We start from the raw sequence: 25449 nt of genomic DNA on the forward strand, positions 1-25449 counted from the left end.
TATGAATGAACATAAATATACGATACTGTGACGTCGCGTCGCGGTAAGTTCCAGTTACGGACGGATCCGTCAGTGACTCGTGGGAATTATCGGCGAGACATGTAAATTTGCTACGTGAACAAAAATAAAATCGCGACGTAATGCCAGTGCGGCGAGCGTATCTGCTCGGTTCCATCGCTGCTGCATTTACCTGGGAAGGGGGAGGGAAATAAGAGAGAATGCGAGAGAGACCTTGGCGACTCGCTATCGCCCTCGAGCCTTCGATTACCGGACACTGTGGCACTGGACGAAGGCGAAGTCAAGAAAGGCTCGGGTATGACCGTGCGGTCAGCCGTGCAGGGATAAAGCCGTCGTTGATTATGCATCTGCATTCAGTCCGTTCTGACAGTCCCTACGACATGGAACGATAAGACGCGAGATTTTTTTTTTCAAGTGACTTCAAGTTTTGATTGCTAGTTTAGTGTACACGCTCTATTTCTCGTGCGAAGTGCAATATCCGTTCGAAACGCGCGTTGCATTTCCTGTATAATCTGATTTACAAATTTATTGCAATTTTAAGGTATTTATTAATTATGCAAAAAATACACGTTATTATATATATATATATATAATATTATGTAATATAATACATATTATTTATAAAGTTATATAATATAATATAGTTTAAAACACCTATTTTTTATATATAATACATATATACTCTCTCGCTTTTTCATTTTCAAAAATTACATATGCACAGCATAAATCCACATATATCCACACAAATAATAACTGCAATTTTTGCATCTGTATTTTTGTAACCTGTGGAACGAGAATCAGATGCCTTAATATAGTATCTCTTACAAAGATCGTAATTCCTATACTCTTTTTCCATTTTGTTTCCTTCCTTTATTTTGTGTTCTTCAATAATTATGTTTTTTTCTACTTTAATTTAGTAATAAAATTACAAATAATATGAATATTGCGAGTGAAAAAATAGTTATCTTTGCGTATTATATTTTGCATGTGTCCGGCCGTCCTAATTCAATTACAAAAGCAAAACTTTTAAAGAACTAAATACTCAATAAAAGCGAAAAGGAACGTCTATAAAAGAATAATACATGCTGTTATTAAAATATTAATACGAACTATAACGAAGTATCCTTGTTCATATTTAATATCAAATTTTAAAACTTTTTCGGTGGTTATATGTGTAACGTTCGGTGTGTGGTCATGTGTAAATATGTAACGGCTTATAGAACACACAACAGGAAAAGGGATTAAATAAACTAGAATTATAAACACTAAAACCTCAAAGAAATGAGCTATCACAGTCTTATAGATTTTCTTTCCATTTTTCTTCTTAACAAATATTTTACTTATATGTTCCGCAGTTTTTTAAAAAAATGACCACAAAATCGATACCCGAATGGTTTGCCAACAAAAACGTTCTCATCACTGGAAGTACTGGCTTTATGGGAAAGGTTCTAGTCTCCAAATTACTATTAAGCTGTCCTGATATTGGAGAGATCTTCTTAATAATTAGAAAGAAAAAGGGTTATGATCCGCAAATAAGGTTGCAGCTCTTACTGCAGGTATGTAACAAGCTCAATTTTATTCTTCTGTGAAAAATATTCACAGAAATCAATTCAATAGATCACTATCTTGAAAATTTAAACAAAATAATGCTGTTTAATGTTATTAAAAGCAAATTGCTATTATAGATATGTCGAATACATCTGATTAATTTGCGATCAATGTATTGAATAGTTATTACAGAATAAAGTTGAAACAATTGTCTTGCAATTAACCTATTAATTCGTTCTTAATAGCATTTTAATTAAATGTATATAATATTTAAAATATAAAATTCAGTGGTTTTTGCACGATTGTAACAATCTTGTTATTTTAAAAAAATGTATATTTTATAAATATTATCTAGTTCTAATAAAACAATTGATTAAAATTGATCAATTGAATTACAGATGTAAGATTTGTAATAGACGTTGTATCTTGTATTGATTTTTTCGCATAAATTTTTAGATGGTTACAATAAAAGTTTCCGTATTTTAAAATACCAAGAGGTTCAAACGATTAATAAATCAACTGATAAAAAAGGGGCTCAAAGCCACAACAGGATATTCGTGTGTCGCTAGGTTTTATTATTAAAATTTACAAACGTTTCGGTCTATTATTAGACCATCTTTAGTGTCATAAAAGTTATTTAACAGTAGAAATACCGGTAAAAAAAGATATAAAGTTCGCAGTAAACCACTCAAATTCACGCATAACTCGCATTAAGTATTCATTGCAAACCACATAGCTCACACTAAGTACAAATCATATTCCCACAATATGTTCCAACCGATTATTAATTACATTAGAAGTGACAGTTTCACAACATGGATTTCTATAAAAAATATTAAAAAAGACCTCCCACCATTTATATGGGGAAAAAAAAACGTTTTAAGTCAATTTTTTTGAATTTTTAATATGTTTTAATACGTTGTAGTACTTGTGTCTCTAATAAAAAGTTTCAATTTCATCAACTCTCTATGATTAGTTTCTGAGTTATTGACATTTGAAAGTTCACCCTTCAGTGTTATTTTTGCAAAAATATAATTTAAAAAAAATCTAAATACACGATTATATACAAAGATACACTTAATTTTTTTGTTTAAAACATTTTTTCATATACCGCACGGTATATGAAATCCATACTGAGGAAACACGATTCACGCTTGATGCGAGCTACGTGGTTTTTGATGTGATTTGCGAATACTTAATATATGCGAGCTATGCGCATTTGCGAACTTTATATCTTTTTTATCGGTTTCGATTGTTAAATAACTTTTTTATCACACTGAAGATGATCTAATGACAGACTGATACGTTTGTAAATTTTAATTTTAATAAAATATGCAAACAAACACTGAGTTCTCAGAGTCTCTTTTTATCAATTGATTTATTTTCCGTATTTTTATAACGCTATATTAATAGACGTACAAACATAACTGTACCACTAAAATGTTCAACGAAAGATTTTATTTATGCATTCTGAACGTCAATGATAGTTAAAAATCTTGATGCAAAAATATATCGCAAATAATTATTATTAATGCAAAATTGAGTATTGTCATTAGTTAGTGTAATCGTCGATTAGCGCGATTAAGATAATTGCACGTCAACGCGTACAAATTTATTCTAACAATTTTCACAATTGAGCTGGTATCGATTTATATTGTTCAATTGATTTTACTCTTTTCTCGTTACGCTTGTTAACAATTTTATTAAAAAACGTGTTTCATAAAAAAAAGTAATATATATATTAATTAAACAAAAAATGATTTTAAATAAAAAATATTAAAAATAAAAAAAATGTTTAACATATAATTTTATATTGTTTAAATATGACTTTTCTACAAAAGCAATAATGTAAAAAGATATATTAATTGGGAATAAAAACTATGCGCAATATTAAATTTAAACATTTCATCATTACCGCGTTTCAACGTCCTATATATAAAATAGCGATAAGACGATATAATATATTGCTATATACTTTTAAATTTTGTGTATATTTTAATCTTTTTGTGTATATTTTAATATTTAAATTAATTCTGTTTTTTTATATTTATTATATATACAAATATTTCATTTATTGTACACTTTTAAAAATTAAATTAAAGTTATTAAAATTAAGAAGATTCTGTGTCTAAAAGTAAATTCTGCAATCGTATTGAAATACATCGCTATAAAATATGTGAATTTAATTTTGTATCATGCATAATTTTTTACTTCTTTATCACTATAATATAAATAATAAATAAAACCAGGGTGCAAATTACAAACTTGCACATTGCTTCCTCATTATTACAGGAGCTTATTTTATTTAATGTATAAATTTAATGTATATGAGGAAGCTTTTATTTTATTTAATGTATAATTATTAATATTTATTTTTTTGGCTTCCTCATAGAGGAAGCTTTGTGAGTAAAGGGTTCTACTTGCACACTTAAAAACTATAAAGAAGCCCGATATCTCAATATTTGCGGAAGTTAGAGTAAATTTACCGAAATTTTTATAACTCCAGAACTAATCAACCAAATCTTAACGAATTATATATGAAATATAGGGGTAGAAAAGATTGAACAATATAATAAAATTAGAAATAGATCGATATCTCTAAATTTGCGGAAATTAAAGCAACCACAGACATTTCTAAAAAAATTCAAAATTTTTTTAAAAAAGAACCCCTTTACTGATCATCGCCAAATTCAATACCAACCTTCCTTGAATGATACTTTATCGATTAAAAAAAAAAACAGCCCGATATCTCAATATTTGCGGAAGTTAGAGCAACCGCACGGACATTAAATCTGCCATACACACACACAGACATTTTTTTTAGGCGATATTTCAACGTTTTACAACGATCTGAACATATTGAAAGAAAAAACTCAAAAACCAATCTCTTCGTTGGTTTCTTCTCTACCCCTATTTCATATATAAATCATTTAAATTTGGTTGATTAGACCCAACTTTATACGCAATCAAAGGTTCAAAGGTTCATATACGAAATTCACGAAAACAAAGCTTCCTCTATGAGGAAGCAATATGAGATATAAATAGAAATTTTGTGTGTGTGTGTGTGTGTGTGTGTGTGTTATATCTTTACTAGTATAGCTTTACTACTACAACAAAAAGTTTTTATTAATAGTCAAATATTTGATTACCTATTTAAATTTTTTGGCATATACCATTTCTTTTTCTAAATCTGCACAGCACGGTGTGTAGTATGTGTATATATTAAATATATCTTTGGAAATTATACTATAAATATCTATAAACATTAATTAGTTCATTAATTAATTATATAAAATTAGTAAATAATGTGTTGAAAATTATAATTGACGTAGCATTTAAAATATAAAGAAATTATATGATAATAATCAGATTTATTAATGTAAAAAAAATAACATTTGTGTTGATATTCAGAGTAATAATATCATCATATCGTACTAAAACTCTTGAATGTTTAACAGCTATATCATTCATCGATTATTATTAAAGTATACTCGATTATTCAATTATTAAACAGGTATAATTACTCTGTTACTAAGATATTACACCTTTTTAATTCTCTTACACCACTTTTACCCGCTAATTGGCTGGTTTTGATCTAAAATATAAATAATAATGTAGTACAATATTTCACGATATTACACTCAGGATCCCACTAGCGGAAAGTTTTAAAAGACGTCTTGAAGACGAAGACATCACAAAAACTTGTAAAAGATGATATAATTTTCCCACACGTCCTTTAGAAGACTATTTCAGAAGCTTTTGCTAGCTGCGGGAGAGTACTACAGCGTATTATTCAAAATCAATAATTCTGAGGAAAAATATGCATTTGTATGTAAAAAAGGCGGTTCAGAGTTTCAAATTTAAATTCAATCTTGCGTTACAATATCTGCTTGCATTTACATGAAATGTAAAAATCCTTTCGTTACGTAATCCAAATCTCGTCTGTCAATGAAATCTAACCCAATCGGTTCAAGCGTTACGGTGATTAAGTCTTATTTTTAGCTAGACGAGTCTGGTTAAATATAAGACGTATAAATGTGTCTTTGTTTGTTGCAAGACTCAATAAGACGCGAAAGATACTACCTGCTCTTGATACTGCAGATTTATAAAAATTATTATAAATTAAAATAGAATTTAAATTTTTGATTTGCACTCTTATATCTCAACAAGCCTACTTAGAACTTGATCCGTTCACTCGTTATCGAGATCTCAACATCTCGGGTACTCGCAACCCGTCGCGTCGCGTAAAAGAGTGACAGTCGGTCTCGCTCCGCGTGTACTTGGCGCGAGACACTACCGTGTCTCTTGATTGTTAAATATGCAAAATTATTGTAGAATGTCCAAAATTTGATACTGCAAATAGCATCCCAATAAACAATTTTCCATATAAAAAAAAATATATATTATACTATTAATAATTATCTTGTCTGTGTATGCGACCAAGAAAAAATATATGGATATATTTTATGTAATTTTATATATATATAATAAATATAAATAAATAAATAAATATATATATATATTATGGTCGCATACACAGACAAGATAATTAAAAAATAATTACAAAGATATAATAATTTTGGTGTTTTTTATAAAAAATAAAGTTTAAGGAAATGAGAAAAAAATTGTTCATATACAACATAGAATATTTTATAATTTAATCACAATTTTAATTTTTGTAAAAAAAAAACAATACAAAAGTTATTTTTTAAATTATTTTTCAATTACTGTTTTTATTATTTTTTCTATATATACGGTCAAAAACGCAAAAAAAGCAAACGGAAAGGATATATAATTTTATATATAATTATTTATATTTTTATATAAAAAGTTTTTTACTGAGATTCTAGAACAAATTCCCGTTGATCGAAAATTGTAAAAGTAGTTATTTTTAAAAGTTAGTTTACTTAAATATTACTTATTTTAAATCTCAAGATTTTCCTCGAGATATTATATTTTCTCGGTGCGTCTTTATTAAGAGTTTTTAATAAGAGATAATGCACATTTATGTAAGCGAGTCGTATGGCTTCTATATAAGGATATCGTATGACATTATCGGCAAATATGTAAATTGAAGAAAAATCTGTTGCCACAGGTTGTTTTGCGGTCAGAAGATAATTTTATCAAACTGGACACACCTAGACACAGCCAGAAGCGGAAGCGGATTATTTTTTTGAATAATAGTTCTATTATTATTCATTGTGTTTCACATTAAGTCTCCGACAAAAATTGCATTAAAATGTACAAGTCAATCCGAATTTAATTACATTGCAGTATACAGCCGCAAGTATAAAAACGTTCTATTTTTATCATCGTCGACTTATATCTCTTTGAGAAATGACTTTTAATTTTCTTTATATTCTCTTTAAATTTCTTAATCCGCAAGCATTAAATTCTGTAACAGAGAAGAAATTAATTCAAACTTTTTAATTAAAGATTAATGGAATATATCCGAAGATATATAGAATGATCGAAGATTCTAAGAAACAATTACTCTCCAGATGTTACAGAAGTTGGTTGGTGTACCGAAGTGAGAATATTTGCGATCCGAGAATTTTCCTTGGCGTACATTATCTATTATCCCGACGCGTCTTCGGCGAGGGATTTAATGGGCGATAATTCGAAAAGGATGGTCTTCCAAACAAATATTATGTAAATACTCACCGAGAAAAGAAATAAATAGCCGATTTGTGTGCGGTGCATTTTATGTAAGTGCATAGTATGTAAATACAAGTTATCCGCTCGAGGTCAGGGTAGAGAAAGGGACAATTACCGCGGTATAAGTGAAGACATCTCGGCGCAGATATATGCGTCTAATGTCGCGGTGGATAACTGAACGGGCCGGCGGCATCGCGATCTCTCTTCTCGAGCGTATGCACCTGATGTCGTTAAAATAGCTTCGGCCGATCGGTGAAGCAACGTGGACGGTGCAACACAAGCGGCAGCACACTTTTCTCGATCGCACTATTCACACTTCGCGCCGCGATTATATTCTCGCGAGAGAGAGAGAGAGAGAGAGAGAGAGAGAGAGAGAAAGATTTATTATAATTCTAATGCCTCTCTTTGCGCTCGCGCATGCGCGTAGCTTTTACTTTCGTAAGCTACTTATCGGCTTTTTAATGACAATTCGCGGCGCTTAAAGGCGCTGAAGGTTCAGCGATTGTGCCACGCGCGGCCGCAAACGCTGAACGCAATCGCTTCTCTAAACTTTAATGGACCTGCGCCGATTACGTGGAATAACGAAAGACATTTACGTTACTATGGCTTTACGTGTGGTAATCGGAGGAATGTTACTGTACGGCGGCTGCGAACGCGTCAACTTTTTAATCTCGCGTGAAGCAACAAACGCGCGTTGATCCCGAAGGTCTCTTTCGATCTCACTTGATTATTATAAATTTCTTTTTACGCGTCCTTCGCAGAGACGAGATAAAATACGTGATTTCCTGAGTCCCTAGGTTTTCATAAATATTAAAATTAATCAAAACGTAACGGGGACTCATGCGGAAGATCGATGAGAAATAACGAGTGATGCGCGCACACGTAATTACACTATGTACCCTGTAGACCGAAATGAATCGTCGCAAATCACCTTGACATCGATCGCGCCGTCAGAAATTTTCAATTTATTTCGTCATCTTTCCCTGTTTCGAGTGTCCGTCATCGAAGTGTAAAAAAGAAGAGTTTGGTAAGAGCTTCGTATCCTTGAATCATGCGAGCCCGCGCGCGAAATCGATAAACGTTTTTTCTGACATCTCATTCGAATCTCCTTCAAATACTCTCTTTAAAAAAGAGTTTAAACAAAAACGCTTCTTAATCAAATGTCATTATTCAGACGTTCTAAAGATGTTTGTGCCCCTAAAAAACCAATCTACAGATGTCGATTAAAATATTTTATAGCACACGCTCAAAATGCAAAAGCTTTTCACTTATATTTGCATATATTTGCATATGGATAAGACTCATTTTACTTTCAATGATACCAGATAAAAAAAATGTTCTCTCTTTTATTAAGTCATACTCTAAATAATATTTAAATATTACTTGGATATCTAATTTAAATGTCATACATAATATGCAATAATCGTACACGGAAAAAATGATGTTGCATCAATATCATCAGTTTAAGTTGAGATAAAATCTATTGATGCAACATCAATATTAATAAATAAAAAATTAAATAATTATTTTAATAATTTAAATATTTGGTTCAATAATATCCAATTGAGTTGACTATATGTTTGTGACAGCCTGTGACATCGACGTTTAATTGAAGCAACTTTATTATTTTCCATGTATTTAATCATAAATTACACTGCTCGAATTAGATCGGTTATGAATATCCTATCGTCTAGCGTCTGCTTCTTTGAGCTGATCGCTTTGTTTAACAGTTACGGATTATGAAATTATCTCGAATGGGTAAGGCGAGTTCATTCACTGAAATGGAAATTGTATTTACAGCAAGAACCATTTAGAATCCTCAGAGAACAGTACCCGGAACGGCTGAAGAAACTGATAGTTATATTCGGTGATATAACCGTCGAAGAGCTCGCTTTATCCGTCGCGGATAAGGAACGCCTCACGAGCAGGGTTGCCGTCGTCTTTCATATGGCCGCTAGTGTCAGATTCGACTTGCCATTAAAAAACGCCATCAAGATGAACACCATAAGCACCATAAACGTTATAGCATTGGCGAAACAGGTAAGAATAATGTTCGCTGTACACTGATCAAGAATAGAAATCGATGCAAAACGTACCGATTGTATATGTCGTTCAATTTTATAATACATATAATAACAACCGAGATAAAAATTGACTGATATAAACACCAAAATAAAATGCACACATATGTAACCAGAGAAACAATTTTTCATATATAATTATAGTATATTATAAAATATATTCATATATATCTGTTTTTTTTTCTCTTGTATAATCTCTATTTGTATATATATATATATATATATATATATATATATATATATAAGAGAAAAATATAGAATATATAATAAGAAAAAGAATTTAAAAAATAATTAAAAAGTAATTTTTTCACATTGTTTTTTACAAAAAGTAAAGTTTGAAGAAATGAGAAAAATTGCTCATAATTATATATACAATATATGTAATAATCATATATAAAAATTAATTTATTACATTTTTATAATATAATTCTTATATTTTTTGTCAACTTTTCTATTATTTTTTATTAAAAAATATATTTAAATTATATACATATATTCTTAATATCATCAAAAATATAAACAGCACAAGAATTTGATCTTTAATAATATTTATTATTAAATATAATAATACGATGATATAATTATAGCTAGGTATATTATTGAAAATTAAGTGAATATTAGTATTATGAAAATTTCAGTTGTACAGAGTGTCCTAGAATTCGCGGAATGCACATTGTGATCATTCGTGTCAGAAAAAAGCAACTTTTTTTCTTCCAGCAAAATTACGTCCAAGCAGTAATTTTTTAATGAGTGCAATTTAAAGCTGTAACAAATGAGCTCGAAATTACACGTGAATCAGAGACGCGCGTTGGACATGTATTACATACATACATACATACGCTGTTTTACTATATGCACTGTTTTTAATTATTTCTCCAAAGATTTCATAACAACATATATGACATACATATAGCTATTTTGAATACTAATAATTATAATTCAATAAGATAAAATTTTTTTTAATTGATATCCCTGAAACGCAACGGCTGAAAGTAAAATATAGTGGATTAAATATAATTAGAACAGAATAATTAAAATCTTTAAAATATTAACAAAACAACACGTTCAGCGCGGGCCGCGCTCGATACACGCACGACATTATTCATTAGCTTTAAATAGCACTCATTATTAACTATTACTCGAACGCAATTTTACCAAAGAAAAAAGCTACCTTTTCGTATTGCGTGTACGCGAATTCTAGAACGCCGATATTTTTAACGTTCCTCGAATGTAATTAGTCAGATTTTAATGTAACGTAATTAGTGTTTTATTTTGGTTTTTAACACTGTTATTTCGCTATTTGGTTTCCGGTGTAAGCGAAACTTTCAAACCGTAATTTGTTACAGTAAATTTTCGCCGCTGTTTATCGCAAAAAAATGTATCTACGATCTCTATAATTATACAAATAAAAACTTTGCTTGATATTAGAGGGGATAGCTTCACAGAGGTAAATGAGAGCGAGAGGGTAGAAAACCAGCTCAATTATCTTTCAGCTGCCTCTACTCGAGTCGTTTATTCACATCTCGACGTCTTTTTGCCAATGCGGCGAAGCGGTGCTGGAGGAACGAGCTTACCATAGCAAAATCTCGCCAGACGACGTCATTCACATGGTCAATACGATGACGGATGACGCCCTGGAGGCAATGAGACTGAAATTATTGGGCGAACAACCAAACACGTACGCCTACAGCAAGGCACTCAGCGAGGAACTCGTGTCGAGATGCGGACTGCCTGTAGGAGTCATACGCCCGTCGATAGGTGAAAAAATTAAACGTTTTCATGTTTTTAATCCTCGCTCGTCACGTAAAACGATTATCGTTGAATAACGAAGCAAATAAAATCTTTATATACGCATCTTCCTCTTGGAGAAAATCAACTTTATCAATTTTTATATTCAATATTTTACATATAGTTTTGCATAGAAAGATTTATTCTATACTTATGTACGACATATTCTTTTTTTTTTAAGGAATCTTCTCGATTGTATCATTAATAAACTATTGACAATATACGATCTGATTTTAGTGACAGCATCTTTTAAAGAGCCCGTGCCCGGCTGGGTGGACAATATGAACGGCCCGACCGGATTAATGATCGGGGCGGGTAAAGGAGTAGTACGGTCCATGCTCTGCAACGCGGATTACGTGTCCGATATAATACCCTGCGACATGGCCGTGAACGCGACAATCGCTCTGGCTTGGCAGGTCGGAATGGAAAAGTCTACCAAGCCGTTGTTTCTAAACGCCACGGCGAACCATGAGAACCCAATTTCTTGGGGCGACGCTTTAGAAATCGGGAAGAAACACGTTCTCGCAAACCCCTTCTCGCGTAAGGCGATATTACAACCCGAGTTTGCGGCAACAGATTGCAAAAAGATATCTGTGAGATATATCTAACGTATGCAACGTAAACGTTTGTTTTAGAGCCGCTTTGGTATCCCGGTGGACGACTGACTTCCTCCAAAGTTCTACATTGGCTCGCCGTCATGTTCTTTCAAACTATACCCGCCTACCTGTTAGACATTCTACTTATCGTCACTGGAAATAAACCATTCCTGGTGCGAGTACAAAATAGAGTAAACATCGGATTGGAATTGCTCCAATATTACACCATGAAGCAGTGGGTTTTTCGGTAAGTAGTTAAATTCCTCTTAAATACACCGTCGATTCGATTGACTAATTATTCTAATTAATGATTTATTTTCTTTTCTTGCTGAATTTAATTGCAGTGATAACAATCTACGCGATCTGGAACATCGATTGTATCCCTCCGATAAAGAGACATTTTTCACGAATACGAAGCTTATCGGTTGGAACGAATATCTGTTATCGTATATTTTAGGTACGAGGCAATATTACCTGAAAGACGACCCCTCGACACTGCCGCGGGCAAGACGAGTCTTTACGTACCTATACTTCGCCGATTGCCTACTGAAATTAGTATTCGGGATTTTCCTCGTTTGGATAATTTACACGTGGACAATTTCCGCTAAGCCATTATAGCGATGCTAGTCCCGTCGACTGAATAAGTGTAGAATATAAAACTCGCTTAATCCTTTACGGTATAGCGTAATTCTCAAAGTGCACGCGATATTGTAATTAAACTAACATTTTTGGAATTTTCATAAATTCCTTCAAGTAACAGAAATTCTTTGATTAATGTTATTAAGTTAGACCCAGCCAAGCAGATAAAATTGAGAATGAAATATTTAAAATCCTCGCTTGTTCGCGAGAAATAGTTTGGATCGCAAAGGATTGAGTACTTGATTTATAAATTTGAACATGGTTGTGCAAAAAAAAATCAATTTTTATACTCGACAAAAAATAATTCTCATAATATTCTCGTAATATTTCTCTCTCTTAACAACTTTTCATACTTTAAATTTATGAAAATTTTTATAAAAAATGGTTTAAACGTCTTCAGACTTTTATAAATTTTCTTCGAAAATTATGAACATTTTAGACCATTTCAGAAATTGCGTATAGAAAAAATTCTGGAAAAGATGTACATTTTCTCGACATTTCTGAAAAATGGTCTAATTTATGAAAAAATCTAAAAAAGTTTTTAAAAATAAAAAATTGTATAAAAGATTCTGAAGATTTATATACAAATTCCAGAAAGTTGTGAATTCTAAAAAAAATTCTAAAAAAATGTTTTGCAAGGAATATTATGCACGAGGTGTAATAAAAAACTATTATTTACTTTTTATTTTTAACTTTTAACATCGTGGAATTTTGTCCAAGTTCTTTTAAAATAGATGAAATATAATAGGTATATGAATATATTATGTTCGGTTCGAAAAATTATTTATGGAGTGAATTTTTTTTCTGCACATCTACGTCTAATTAATTTTATCTTATGTTGATAATATATACGTTACATGATAAGACAACCTCTTTCATGTATGATAGTATCTTTTTTATGTATATTTATCAACGAATAAGAAACGTGCCAACGTTTGAGAACTTTATTATTATATATTGTACACGCTACGATAATGCTATCAAATACTCGCAACCATAATACATATAGAATATCATAATAAAAGATTTTAAAAACTAGTAGTACATTTTGATATTGATTTTAATGAATCGATATCAAGAAATTTGCATTTTGTTATACTTACAGCTTAATGCAAATTTATCAAAATACCTCGAAACAAATATTTCGAATAACATCGAAATGCAACGATTCGCTTTTCAGTCTGTTTTTAAATATAAGTATAATGGAATAAAGTATGTAATGAAATGTATGGGCTTTCAAAATATACGAAAATAACACACACACACACACACACACGCGCGCGCGCGCGCGCGCATATGTATACGCGCTAATTTGTAATTGAATTGATTCTTGAGCTATTTTGAAATTACGTGTTACAAACAATTGAGATGACTCACGTGTAATAAAATTTTTTTCAGACAACAAAGTATAGTAAATAGCTCAAGATACAAGCTACGTTTGCCGTTGCGTATACTAAGATGGCCAAATCTATGGAGAACAAATTCTCCAAAATGTCCCGTTACAAATCTTATCGATAGAAAGATTATATATTTGATACAGAATCTGACATATGCTATTGACAGAACGTTGACAGAAATATTGTTATCACGAAATGTGATAGCAGGATTGATTACAGAAATTCAGTGATCTTTGACATAAGTACTTGCTATACAATTTGGCGCAGATTGACGGCAAAAATGTAGCAAAATCTGAATTCTTGATGGTTTCTGCTACCAAACTGTTATCAGATTATGTCAGTAGACTCTGTCGATAAAACATAATGCGCTTAATGCAGGTACAATTGATGCCAAATTGCTAGCAATTTCTGATCAAATTTGCTATTAATTTGATATCATACTGCTAACTGGAGACAATTTACTGTCAACGAGATCGTTATTGTACTATATATAGATGCACGTGACGTTAATATCTCTTTCACAGAACAACAGGAATGAATCATAACTGATAACAAAATACACTGCTAAAAAAAATAGAAGTTTACTTTTTGTCAGTAAAAAGTTTTGCTCATTTTTAAACTATAATTACTCAGCAAATAATTAACGTAAAAAAAGTTTTAAAAAAGTTGTATCGAGCAAACTCTCTACTATATAAGATACTTTTGTTTAATTTTTAGTTTAATAAATTTTCGGTTTAATACTCAAAGGCGTGGTCAGCTTTGAATAAGGACGTATTTGAGATATCCAAAATTTTGAAATTTGCAGTCTTCCAACGCCTAACAAAAAAATTGGCGAACATAATCATTGATACCATCTCAAAGTACGAACTTTGCTTTTTTAAATGAAAAAAAAAACTTTATTCTACGCCGATTATTTAGTGAGATATCGCAATTTAAAGTAACCCCTGTTTTTTATGCAGATTTGAGCACGATACCGTTAGCATTTGCGTAACCTGATGTGCATCACGGGGAGGTTGCTCGGTCGGATTTTGCACATCATGTATGCACGTGTATGTGTATGTGTATGGAGTGTATGTACATACATGTGTATGTGTGTACATGTAGAGGTTTTTTTTAGTAAGAAGTGTTGTCACTTTTTGCCATATTACCTCGCGCAATCTTGATCTCATATTGATGAATTTTTTTTTACATTAGATTGAGAAATTTTATTCAAAATTTGACCCAGTGCCTCTTTAATCTGATGTAAAAAAATGCATCAATATGAAATCAAGATTGCGCGATGCGCGTGATATGGCGAAAAAATGACAACACTTCTTACTAAAAAAAACCGCTACATGTACACACATACACATGTACATACACTCGCATATACACATACATACACGATGTGCAAAATTTGACTGAGCAATATGCTTGGTGATGCACATCAGGTTACGCAAATGCCCGCGCGGTATCATGCTAAAATCGTAAAAAAACCTAGGTTACTTTAAATTGTGATATCTCGTTAAATAATCGGCATTAGACAAAGTTTTTTTTCTTTTAAAAGGACAAAGTCCGTACTTTGAGATGATATCAATGATTATGTTCGCCAATTTTTTTGTTAGGCTGACTATTCAAAACTGACCACGCCTTTGCCTTTGAGTATGAACCTGAGTGAAAATTGAACAAAAGCACTTTATAGTAGAGAGTTTGCTCTGTAACATCTGTTTTTAAACTTACGTTAATTGTTTGCTGAGTAATTGCAGTTTAAAAATCAGCAAAAATTTACTAACAAAAAATGATCCCTTAATTTTTTTTAGCAGTGTATAATAGTATCATTATGTATTTTTTATTATGTTACTTCAGAGAAAAAATTCAAAATAAGAGGAAACTATCTGCAAATCAAAGAAATTTTTATAAATTTTTATACAAAATTACACACATACACACAATGTAAAATTAAAAATGTTAAAGACTATTTTCTCAATAGCTATTAGAAATAGTAATAAAATTTTGTAAAGGTTAAATTTGTAAGATAAGATTTCCTAGGTTTTTTATTATTATCTTTAATAGTTCCCGATAGAAAACAAATTGCTTAACATTCTTAATTTTTACATACACGTACAAATACAATTTTATATATATGTAAAATACATATGTATGTTTAGGTATTATTTATTTTTGATTGATAACCATCATTAAAATTACTTTGTCGTAAGATCAAGATAAGTCGCAATAACTGGCAATAATGTAACGAAGATTTAACGAGCCTTATGGCTCAATCAAATACTTTCTCCATGTTGGAACGAGCATTGAAAGAAAACACGCTCTTTACGCGCAAACGTACGCACGCTTCGTCATTCGGTAAGCGGCTTACTTCGATCTAAGAACTTCTTCTACAGACGATAAATTTACATAATACAATATATTATTTTACATTCTAATTATATAATTTTTGTACGCCGGATGGTTTGTATTTTCTTATCTTTTCGTTTAATATTACTGATACTAATATCAATTTTCTGACTTTCTTAAATAAAGCATTAATTGTAAGTAAAAAGTATTCTTTCAACATAATTTTTTTATTTTCCCGTTTTACTTTTCTCATAATCTTTTAATCTTTAGAAACTAGCATAAACGTTGTAAAAAATCTCTAATTGTAAACTGTAAATAATTTTAATAAACTAAGTATAGGCTTTCCTGAATAAATCAAATAAGGAATAGTGAGAGAGGCAATCGTCATTCTCGATTTCCTGTTTTGAATCTCATAACAATTTCAGGTTCATGATCACAAAAAATTATGTATATGATTCGTGCGTGATTTGATGTAAAAAAAAATTCTATCCAAATATATAGAATCGTGAGACGTTGTAATTTCTAGAAGTCAGTATCATATTTTATACACGAGTGAAGTTATATGTTAAACATATTGTATATATTTCCTAAAATGAAATATTCATGATTTCAGCAGAAGACTCTCCTGCGGTTCTTTTTATTTCTCATGCAATATCGAGAAACGCTTCCAATTATGTATGCGTATGCATGCAAAGAAGCACAAGTTTATTCTGTGGTTTTTTGTACTAAACATAAGGAATCGCCAATATATGTATAGCGGCGTGACGCAAATCCTCCCTTAATTCGAGAATAGTCACTTGGAGTGACGTTTACACTCCAGCGTCCAAAAAATGAATCGTCACAATAGTTCTTTTTTACTAATCGAGACGAGAATCTACACTTACCTGTCATTAGACTCAATCTGCATAATAGAAAGAGTTTATGACATGCATATTCATAGTAGCAACTTATTGAAACTTGCTATAGAATTCACTAAATACAGGTGATCGTTTACGTTTTAAAAATTAATAAAGTATGGTAAGAATTTATATATTACAAATTTGAAATCTATACTAATATATAAATCCTTACGGGTGCGGTGTATGTTTGAACGTTAATAACTTGAAAACTATTGGACCGAAATTTTATCACAAGTATATGAAATAGGGGTAGAATTTTCTGGAATGTGCTATAGAGTGTGTATTTTTTCGTTACCGATTTTCTGGAAACCGATTTTTTTAATTTTTCTAATTCTTACGGGTAAAAAAATTAAAAAAATCGGCGTCCAGAAAATAGATAACGAAAAACTATACACTTTATAGCACTCCCCGGAAAATTCTACCATTATTTCATATATTTGTAGTAAAAATTCGATCCAATAGTTTTTAAGTTATTAACGTTCAAACATACATCACCCGTACGAATTGGTAAGAATTAGATAAATTAAAAAAAATATTATTAACTTAAAAACTATTGGACCGAATTTGTATTAGAACCATATAAAATAGGGGTAGAATTTTCCGGAAAGTGCTATAAAATGTATAGTTTTTCGTTATCTATTTTCTGGAAACCGATCTTTTTAATTTTTTTAATTCTTACGGGTGGTGTATGTTTGAACGTTTTTAACTTAAAAACTATTGGACCGAATTTTTATTAAAACCATATAAAATAAAGGTAGAATTTTCCGGGGAGTGCTATAGAATGTATAGTTTTTTGTTATCTATTTTTTGGAAACCGATTTTTTTAATTTTTTTAATTTTACGCCAAATAATTGACCAAATCTTAAAGAATTATATATGAAACAAAGGTAAAATTTTCCGGGGAGTGATATAAAGTGTATAATTTTTTGTTACCGATTTTTTTGGAAACTAATACCGAAATTTTTCCAATTTTTCAGGAATTAATTGATCGAATCTTAAAGAATTGAATTTTGTGATACAAAGTGTATAATTTTTCGTTACCAATCTTTTTAAAAATTATTATCAGAAATTTGTTGAATTTTTCGGGAAATAATTGATCAAATCTTAAAGAATTGTAACAAAGGTAGAATTTCTAGGAAAGTATTATAAACCGTATAGTTTTTTGTTACCGATCTTTCAAAAATTTTATTAATTTTTTGAAGATGGGTTCAATTGCCACGATGCGTATTATTTTTTTATAACAATTTATTTTTTTATGTAGGATGATCAAATCTTAAAGAATTGCATATAAAACAGAGGTAGAATATCTCGGGAAATGTTATAATAAACTGTATAGTTTTTTGTTACCGATCTTTCAAAAATTTTATTAATTTTTTGAAGAGAGAGAGAGAGAGAGAGAGAGAGAGAGAGAGAGAGAGAGAGAGAGAGAGAGAAAGAGAAAGAGAGAGAGACTATTTGCGTGTCTTATTACATATGTCCTCCGGGGCGAAGCCCGGATAACCAGCTAGTAATAATATAAGTTTGAATGAGGTTATAAATACCTATATATATGTATAATATATGTAATATACATATTTTCTTTTCTTTAATAAATTGTTTTTACAGATCTCTCTCTTTAAATATGCAATCCTATCAAAACCCGCAATATAAAAGCGTTTCATTAATTGATATCTTTATTTCTTAAAAATACTGTCATAATAACTGGTTAATGTGCTTCTTTCGTTTGTTTAATATTTTTTATTTTTCTTTATTTTTTTCGGAAAATATTGAGTAAATCTATATACATAATGTCTTTAAATACTAATAAATTATAGAACAATCAATAATATACAATATGTATCACTCCAAGTGATCGTTTACACACAAAAAAAATCAGGTGGCTGTCCCCGGGTTAAAAGAAAATATGTCAACTCCGGTCGTTCCATGAAATGTATGTATAATAATACAGTCCTCGTTTATGTTAATAATTTAATTCGATGTGATATTGAAAAGAAGATTACTATGAATTGTTGTACATCCAAACTTTGAGATTTTATGGGTTTCCGGGAAATGAAGAAAAGGCGACAAAAAACGGGATATGGAAGGATATTGCAGACACTTTAGTCTCGCAGGCATACGCCAATGGCGCGAGTCAAATGCCCTTTTTTAGGACAACAGATAAGGATCAACGTTCTTAAAAGATGACTGTGAATCTTGAGGACATACTACTATATATAAAAGAAGAAAATAATATGGAACTATAGAAAATAGACGAGGACAGCGCCATTGAAATAGAGTGTAAATTCTTTAAAGTGTTTTAGGTACGGAAAATTTTATTTTATCCTAAAATTTTAGACAACGCAAGTTAGCTTAGAGTTTCGAACGAACGCTCAGTTCCTAACAGAAATGTTTATGTTATCTCTTCATTGTCGGATGGATGTTGACAGGCTGTGCCCAGCTAGGGTCCAAAACTGCGCCTCGAGAAAATCCTTCCCTTTTAAGACGCACGTACGAAGTGAGAATCTCGTGCGAGCCATCCTCGGCCACTCCTCAGATTCTGGCCCATTCGGGTATAAATAGGGTGGAAAAACGATGCGAAGTGTCATTTGTTTAGTCATTCCATTTCTGTTATTCGACCTTTTAACTATAATTTGATTCGACATTTGACTGAACTAATGCTCAATTATATATATTCGTATATATGAAATGAGGTCATTACGATCGAGCTAAGTCCCAGAATCGAAGGCGAATGCTTGGAATTATATAAACAAAAGGTCAAGTGACAGAAATAGAATGACTTAAACGCGTTACTTACTTTTATATATCTGGAAAGTTTAAAGAATAAAAGTGAGATCATTTTCGAAAAAAGAGCAAGTTTACGATCTTAGAATCTCATCCCGTATCTGTCGAATTCTGCATTTATCAGTCTTCTTTCGAAAACACGACTCGATTTTTGCTGACAAAAAGTGTGGCAAACTGGTTCTTTTTGCTGCCGAAAAACGTGGCGATTACAGAATTCATATTTTCAAAATTTATAATAATCATTAATTATTCCCGAAAATAAATTTAGCCTTTACGTTAACAAAGAGTGTGGCAACTATAAAGTTTGTTTTCAAAAACCTCTGGAATGACGAAAAAGGAAGGTAAACGAGTTTAAATTAAACGGATTAGATTCTAGATCAAACTATTATTTTAAATCAAGATCCTCTCCTCCTCCTCCAGAAACTTCAACAACTCGAAAATCAATCTGTAGCGGAAAATATACCAAATATAAGTTGATTTCTGTCGAATTTAAAGTTGATTATCCTAATTGTAATCAAATAAATAAGAACTCTATCTCGTGTGGGGTCCCATGCCTCTTGGGAAAATCCCTGAGACTGGCTGACAGGTCCTCTCGGTAGGAAGCCCAATCAGTTCTTTTTGGGTCTCTCACTTTCTTTTCTTCAGATCTGGCTTTAGCCAGCCTAAAGGTGATTTGTCTGTGGTCTGATAAAGAAGGCTCATTCGAGACCCTCCAGTCAGCCACCTCCCGAACCAATTGCCTAGAGCAAATAATAAGATCGAACACTTCCCTCCTCACTGTCGTGCAGAAGGTGGGCTCGTTTCCCTTGTTGAGAATTTCTAAATCCGTAGCCACTAGAAATTCCAACAGCTTTCTACCTCTCTCGTTGGTGTCTGTATTTCCCCAGATCGTGTGATGCGCATTCCCATCACATCCCAAGATCAGAGGAAGTTGATTTCCTTGGCAGTATTCCACCAAGCGAGTCACCGGCTCGGGTGGCGGTGGGCCTCCATCCTCGTGGGGGAAGTAGGCCGAGCACACTATCAGTTTCTTCCTGAAACCAAGCTCATCGATTACTTCTGTCTCGACCGCTACTGTATCTCTAGAACAGAAATCAGGTATTAGTCGGGCCTCAACGCCCTTGAGCGCTACACACGCTCTGGGTCGCTGCTCTGACCGGGCCTTAAATAGCCTCCCGCATCCCGCCAAGCCTCTGACACAACCTCGAACCAGCCAAGGTTCTTGTATCAGTGAAATGGCTGTGTGCATTCCAGCTTGGCGCCTGGCAAGAACAGCCGAGACTCCTTTGCTGTGGTGCAAGTTGATTTGGGTGAAGACCACCCCGGTCGGACTCATTTATTTAGATCCGACCTTTGGGTTAGGCTTCTCTTTACCCGTTGCCCTTCCCTCTTGGGACATCCCACTCACCTTGAAGGTGACCTGGTCCATCCCAAGGTAAGGTTTAAACTCCAGCGTCCTCAGCTTAAGGACACTGGATTCCGGGAGACCGAGTACCAGGTTCCTACCGTCGCCGGTAGCCCCTACGTTCTCGGCAAATATTCGCCAGCCCGCCGTGCAGAGCCCCGAGTTTTGCCGCTCGAGCCTCGCAAGGGTCGCAGCCGAGTCCTCGGGAGGTCCCGGGACCCAAACCACAGCCCTATACTGCTTTTGCAGCACCTCCGGGCCCACCACCTTGAGCCTGGCGCCTTCCTACGGCACGATGACACCGATCCGGTCTTCCAACCATTTCAGCGTCACCGCGTCCGAGCATCTCACGATCGACGCGCCCGTCTTTAGATAGGTGCCGTGGAACCTGGGCACGGACCCTTCCGGATCAGAATCGATCTCCTTGGAGACCGCACCCTTCAACAGTGTCAACCGCTCCGCAGTCAGCACTGCCTCGGGGTACCCCTCCGCCACAATCACCCTCGTCAGGGGGTCGGCGACGCCAGCATAGGTCCCAGTTTCCTGAGCCCTTTGCTTCTTTTTCGCTCCTTCCGCCGATGGAGGGGTCTCATTGGAGCCCATCCGGCGCTTGTTACCGGAGTGCCCCCGAGGCCCCCCACTCGGCGTCTTGGGGAAAGCTGCAGAAGGTTCAGAGGTTGAAGGGAGATCAGCTTGGGCTTTCTCCCTCTCCCTCCTAGCCTTCCTTTTCATTGCGCCACTGCGGTTCTTCCTAAGAGAACCCGCAGTGTTCGCAGTCTCTTTAGATGTAGGGCCGGTGCTTTCAGAGCCCGTTAGGGCCCGTTCCGCACCTACCACCCCATCTGCTTTCTCTCCGGAGGTCTCTAGTGAGACCTCCATCGGGATTTTGTTTGAAATTTTTGTAGTTCCACTTTCCATTTGTTCCCACGAGTAGCTAGGGAAAAGATGGTCAGCCCATGCAGAGCCCCGCATGCATGGGTAAGGCTAAATACTCTGGGGTTTCGCCTGGTTCCCCAGAAGCATCGTTCAAGACACTGCTCTCTCAGTGCCACGCAGCCCTCGCCACGATAGCTTCCAGCTTAGCTTGGAGAGTTGGTCCACGGCGGCGGCCTTTTCCTCCCAGATGGGGTTTTACGCCCATCGGAACTGATTATAACCGCCACTACCCGGACGGTCCGCGCGGCACGCGGGGGTTTAAGCCCGGGCCAAACATCCCCTCCGGGCGTCCTCCTATCCGCCACCCGGAGACGCGCCCGCTAGGCAACTCAACCCACGGGGTGGTTCTTATTTACTCGACAAAAAAATTTTTTTCTATTTTTTTTGCGGCACCTCCCAAAATGTTCCCAATTCACAAAAAAATAATTCCTGCCAAAGAGTTCAGCTTGATCGGATAACGGAAATTTGTGCCCCCGGCTCTTTAAACATTTGAATTGTATTAAACTGTTTACACAATTAACATTAATTTTTAAAGTGTATTTTTTACAAAAATCGGCCTAGAGGACTTTTCTTTTTTATTTAACATGTGTGCCTTGCTTTTCTGCACTGTTTGAGACCTTATATATATACGTCTTATTTAAACAATTAGGTGAATTATTAATAACTAAAAATAAAAGTAAATAGTTATTGCATTTATTGTATCCTGACAAAGTTGGGAGTCCCTCGGACTCTTATTCTAGGAGGGGACCTGAGGAGACTTAAGGGGGGAAACCACTGTTACGGCCGGAAAAAGAATTGCTATTTTCGTGAATTTTTTCGGGAAAAATAATAAATTTATTAAAGTTGGTTTTTTTATTTCTTTACAGTACATATGTATGTTATAGTCAAAGCCCGAAACGCGGGCATTCCTAGGATTGACTAGTCAATCCTGGAGAACGACCAAACGTCTTGGTTAAAGCCCGAAATAAGTTTTGCGTTTCGGCTTTTGACTAGTCAATCCTAGGAATAACTAATACGGCTGGTCAAAGTTAGAAACTAAGAAAAATCACTTCGGACTTTGACTAGTCAATCCTAGGTGTGGTTTAATTCGGACTTTGTAACTGTTAATAAATAAAATCAAGATTTTTTTTACTAAATTAAGTTCTTATTGTTAACATAATGTAGCTTTTTATTTACGTTGTAAAGCAAAATTATAAAGTACATGCATGAGAGGGGGAATGCAGGGGAGAAAAGCTTTCCTGTTCACGTGCGCTCACGCATGTAAGCCCCCTTGCACCCCTCCATGAATGTGCTTTATAATTTCGCTTTACAACTTAGCATGTACTTTAAGTTGTAAAGCGAGGTCAACGCTGCCTACCGGCGGGGTGGGTGCGGGGGAGGGGGGCCAAAGCTTTATAGAAGTTGTGATTTTCGTTAAAACAGGGCACATACACACGTGTGTATGCCCTGCTTTATAGAAGTTGTGATTTTCGTTAAAGCAGGACACACACACACGTGTGTATACCCTGCTTTATAGAAGTTGTGATTTTCGTTAAAGGTGAGCTGTGGGGCCAAGAAAGGGCACGGTTATTTGGGGAGCTCTCGGTTGTCAATCCGTTTGCTACCCTACATGCAGTAAATTTTATGGAAGGTCCACGTATGAATGTTAAACCCCCGGGTTCTCGGATGGCCCGGGTACTGCGTGCAAGATGCGCAAGCGATAGTGCCGTTGATGCGGAGGTACCTGACGGGGTCGTAGCTGGCCCGTCGCGTACTAGGAGTAGAGCAATGTCCGAAATCACAGAAGGGACTGAAGGTCCCTTGGCTCATATGGCTGTGAGTTTTGTCCAAGGGAGTTCCAGACCATGCGTGGTCTAAGTCTGCATGTTACTAGGACCCACCCAGTGGTGGCCAACAGCGCTGTGGATGTCGAGCGCGTGAAAGCACGTTGGTCAGTGGAGGAAGTCAGGCTCATGGCTCGTGCTGAGGCTTCAGCCACCTTAGCCGGGGAACGCTTCATAAATCGGCATCTGCAGGAGCTGTTCCCCCATAGGAGTCTCGATGCTGTCAAGGGTAAGCGTTGACAAGAGGCTTATCGCGAGATGGTTGGAGTCTTCTGCCAAGAGTTGCAATCGCGAAATGCGGTTGGCATCGATGAGGGCAATAGGGACGGCGCGGCGATGACAAGAGCTGCTGCCGGCCTTGCGACCATAGAGTCTGACACTATTGATCCAAGCGCACATCAGTCTTCCCCTGAGCAAAGATCTCGGAGGCTGCGGGACATTATCAACCAGCTCATAGAGCAGAGCTCAGCGTTCTGTAGCTATCAAACTGATACTCTTGTGGGCATCGCGAGAGATGCTCTACTGACGGGAGTGGTCGACGTCCAGGCCATTGAGAGATGGCTGGGCTTGATCTTCCCGCCGTTAGCTGTACGCCCTCCACTGCGCACCTCGACGAAGCAGCGCAATCCTCCCAACACAAAAGAGAGTAGGGAGCAGAAAAGGAAGAGAGAGTATGCACACGTGCAGATTTTCTACAAGAAGAGCCCAAAGGCCTGCCTTTCGCGCATCCTCGGAGGGGGCTCGGCACGTGAGCGACCGTCCGCTGTCGAATTTGAGGGTTACTGGCGTCCCGAGATGGAGGCGTCCAGTGGCGCGGATGGAGACATGACGGCCTTGCGCGAGTCATACGGGGTGGCGGGGCAGGTAGCGCGTACTAGCCGGAGCCGTCCACCGACAGCCAGAGGGAATCATTTCGAAGGCCTAGGTGAGGGCGCCGCCACTAGCCCAACTCGGGTGGCTGATAAGGCCTCGCTCTGGGATCCTATAAAATCTATCGAGGTTCAAAGGATTTCGATTAAGACTGGTACGGCGCCCGGATTGGACCAGATTACGCCGAGGATGTGGAACGCTGATCCTCTTGTTCTCCGTGCGCTTCTGTTCAATCTGCTGCTCCTGGCAAGAGCGGCACCCTCGTCGATCGCCACAACAAGAACCGTATTCCTGGAGAAGGGAGGGATGTCCGACCGGCCATCACCGGCGGAATACCGACCTCTCAGTATAGGATCAGTCGTGGTTAGACACTTCCACAAAATTCTTGCCAGACGTCTAGCGGCCTTGGACGTGTTCGACACTCGCCAAAAGGGTTTCCGGCCGGTAGATGGGGTGTGTGAAAACGTCACAGTCCTGTCCTCCGTACTCGGTGATGCCCGGAGGCGGTGTCGAACACTACATCTAGCATGCGTTGACTTGTCGAAGGCATTCGACACGGTCTCGCACCCAGCGATACATAAGACTCTCGAAGAACTGGACCTCCCTTGGGAGTTCAGAGAGTATATCAGGGCCGTCTATTCGGATGCGCATACGGTGATAGGATCCATCACCAGTA

The 25449-nt window shown here is 35.2% G+C and overlaps 2 protein-coding genes and 1 pseudogene across 2 annotated transcripts; 1 reads left to right on the forward strand and 2 right to left on the reverse strand.

The window, feature by feature from the left end:
- The first annotated feature begins 78 nt into the window (after positions 1 to 78).
- LOC143901955 (putative fatty acyl-CoA reductase CG5065) lies at positions 79 to 17306 on the forward strand. Its single transcript, XM_077414615.1, has 7 exons — positions 79 to 559; positions 1374 to 1574; positions 9025 to 9264; positions 10799 to 11063; positions 11331 to 11633; positions 11729 to 11936; positions 12034 to 17306. The coding sequence occupies exons 2-7, from the start codon at positions 1386 to 1388 to the stop codon at positions 12305 to 12307; spliced, it is 1479 nt and encodes a 492-aa protein (XP_077270741.1). The 5' UTR covers positions 79 to 559; positions 1374 to 1385; the 3' UTR covers positions 12308 to 17306.
- A 2947-nt stretch (positions 17307 to 20253) lies between these two features.
- Positions 20254 to 21075, reverse strand: LOC143901906 (uncharacterized). Its single transcript, XM_077414539.1, has one exon. It carries the CDS (start codon positions 21073 to 21075, stop codon positions 20254 to 20256), a length of 822 nt encoding a protein of 273 aa, XP_077270665.1.
- Positions 20967 to 21936, reverse strand: LOC143902043 (uncharacterized; annotated as a pseudogene).
- Positions 21937 to 25449: the final 3513 nt, after the last annotated feature.

The sequence above is a fragment of the Temnothorax americanus genome, unplaced genomic scaffold (genome assembly GCF_048541705.1).
Source record: "Temnothorax americanus isolate GAGA-0224 unplaced genomic scaffold, ASM4854170v1 Scaffold37, whole genome shotgun sequence".
In the NCBI taxonomy this organism is placed as follows: Eukaryota; Metazoa; Arthropoda; class Insecta; order Hymenoptera; family Formicidae; genus Temnothorax; species Temnothorax americanus.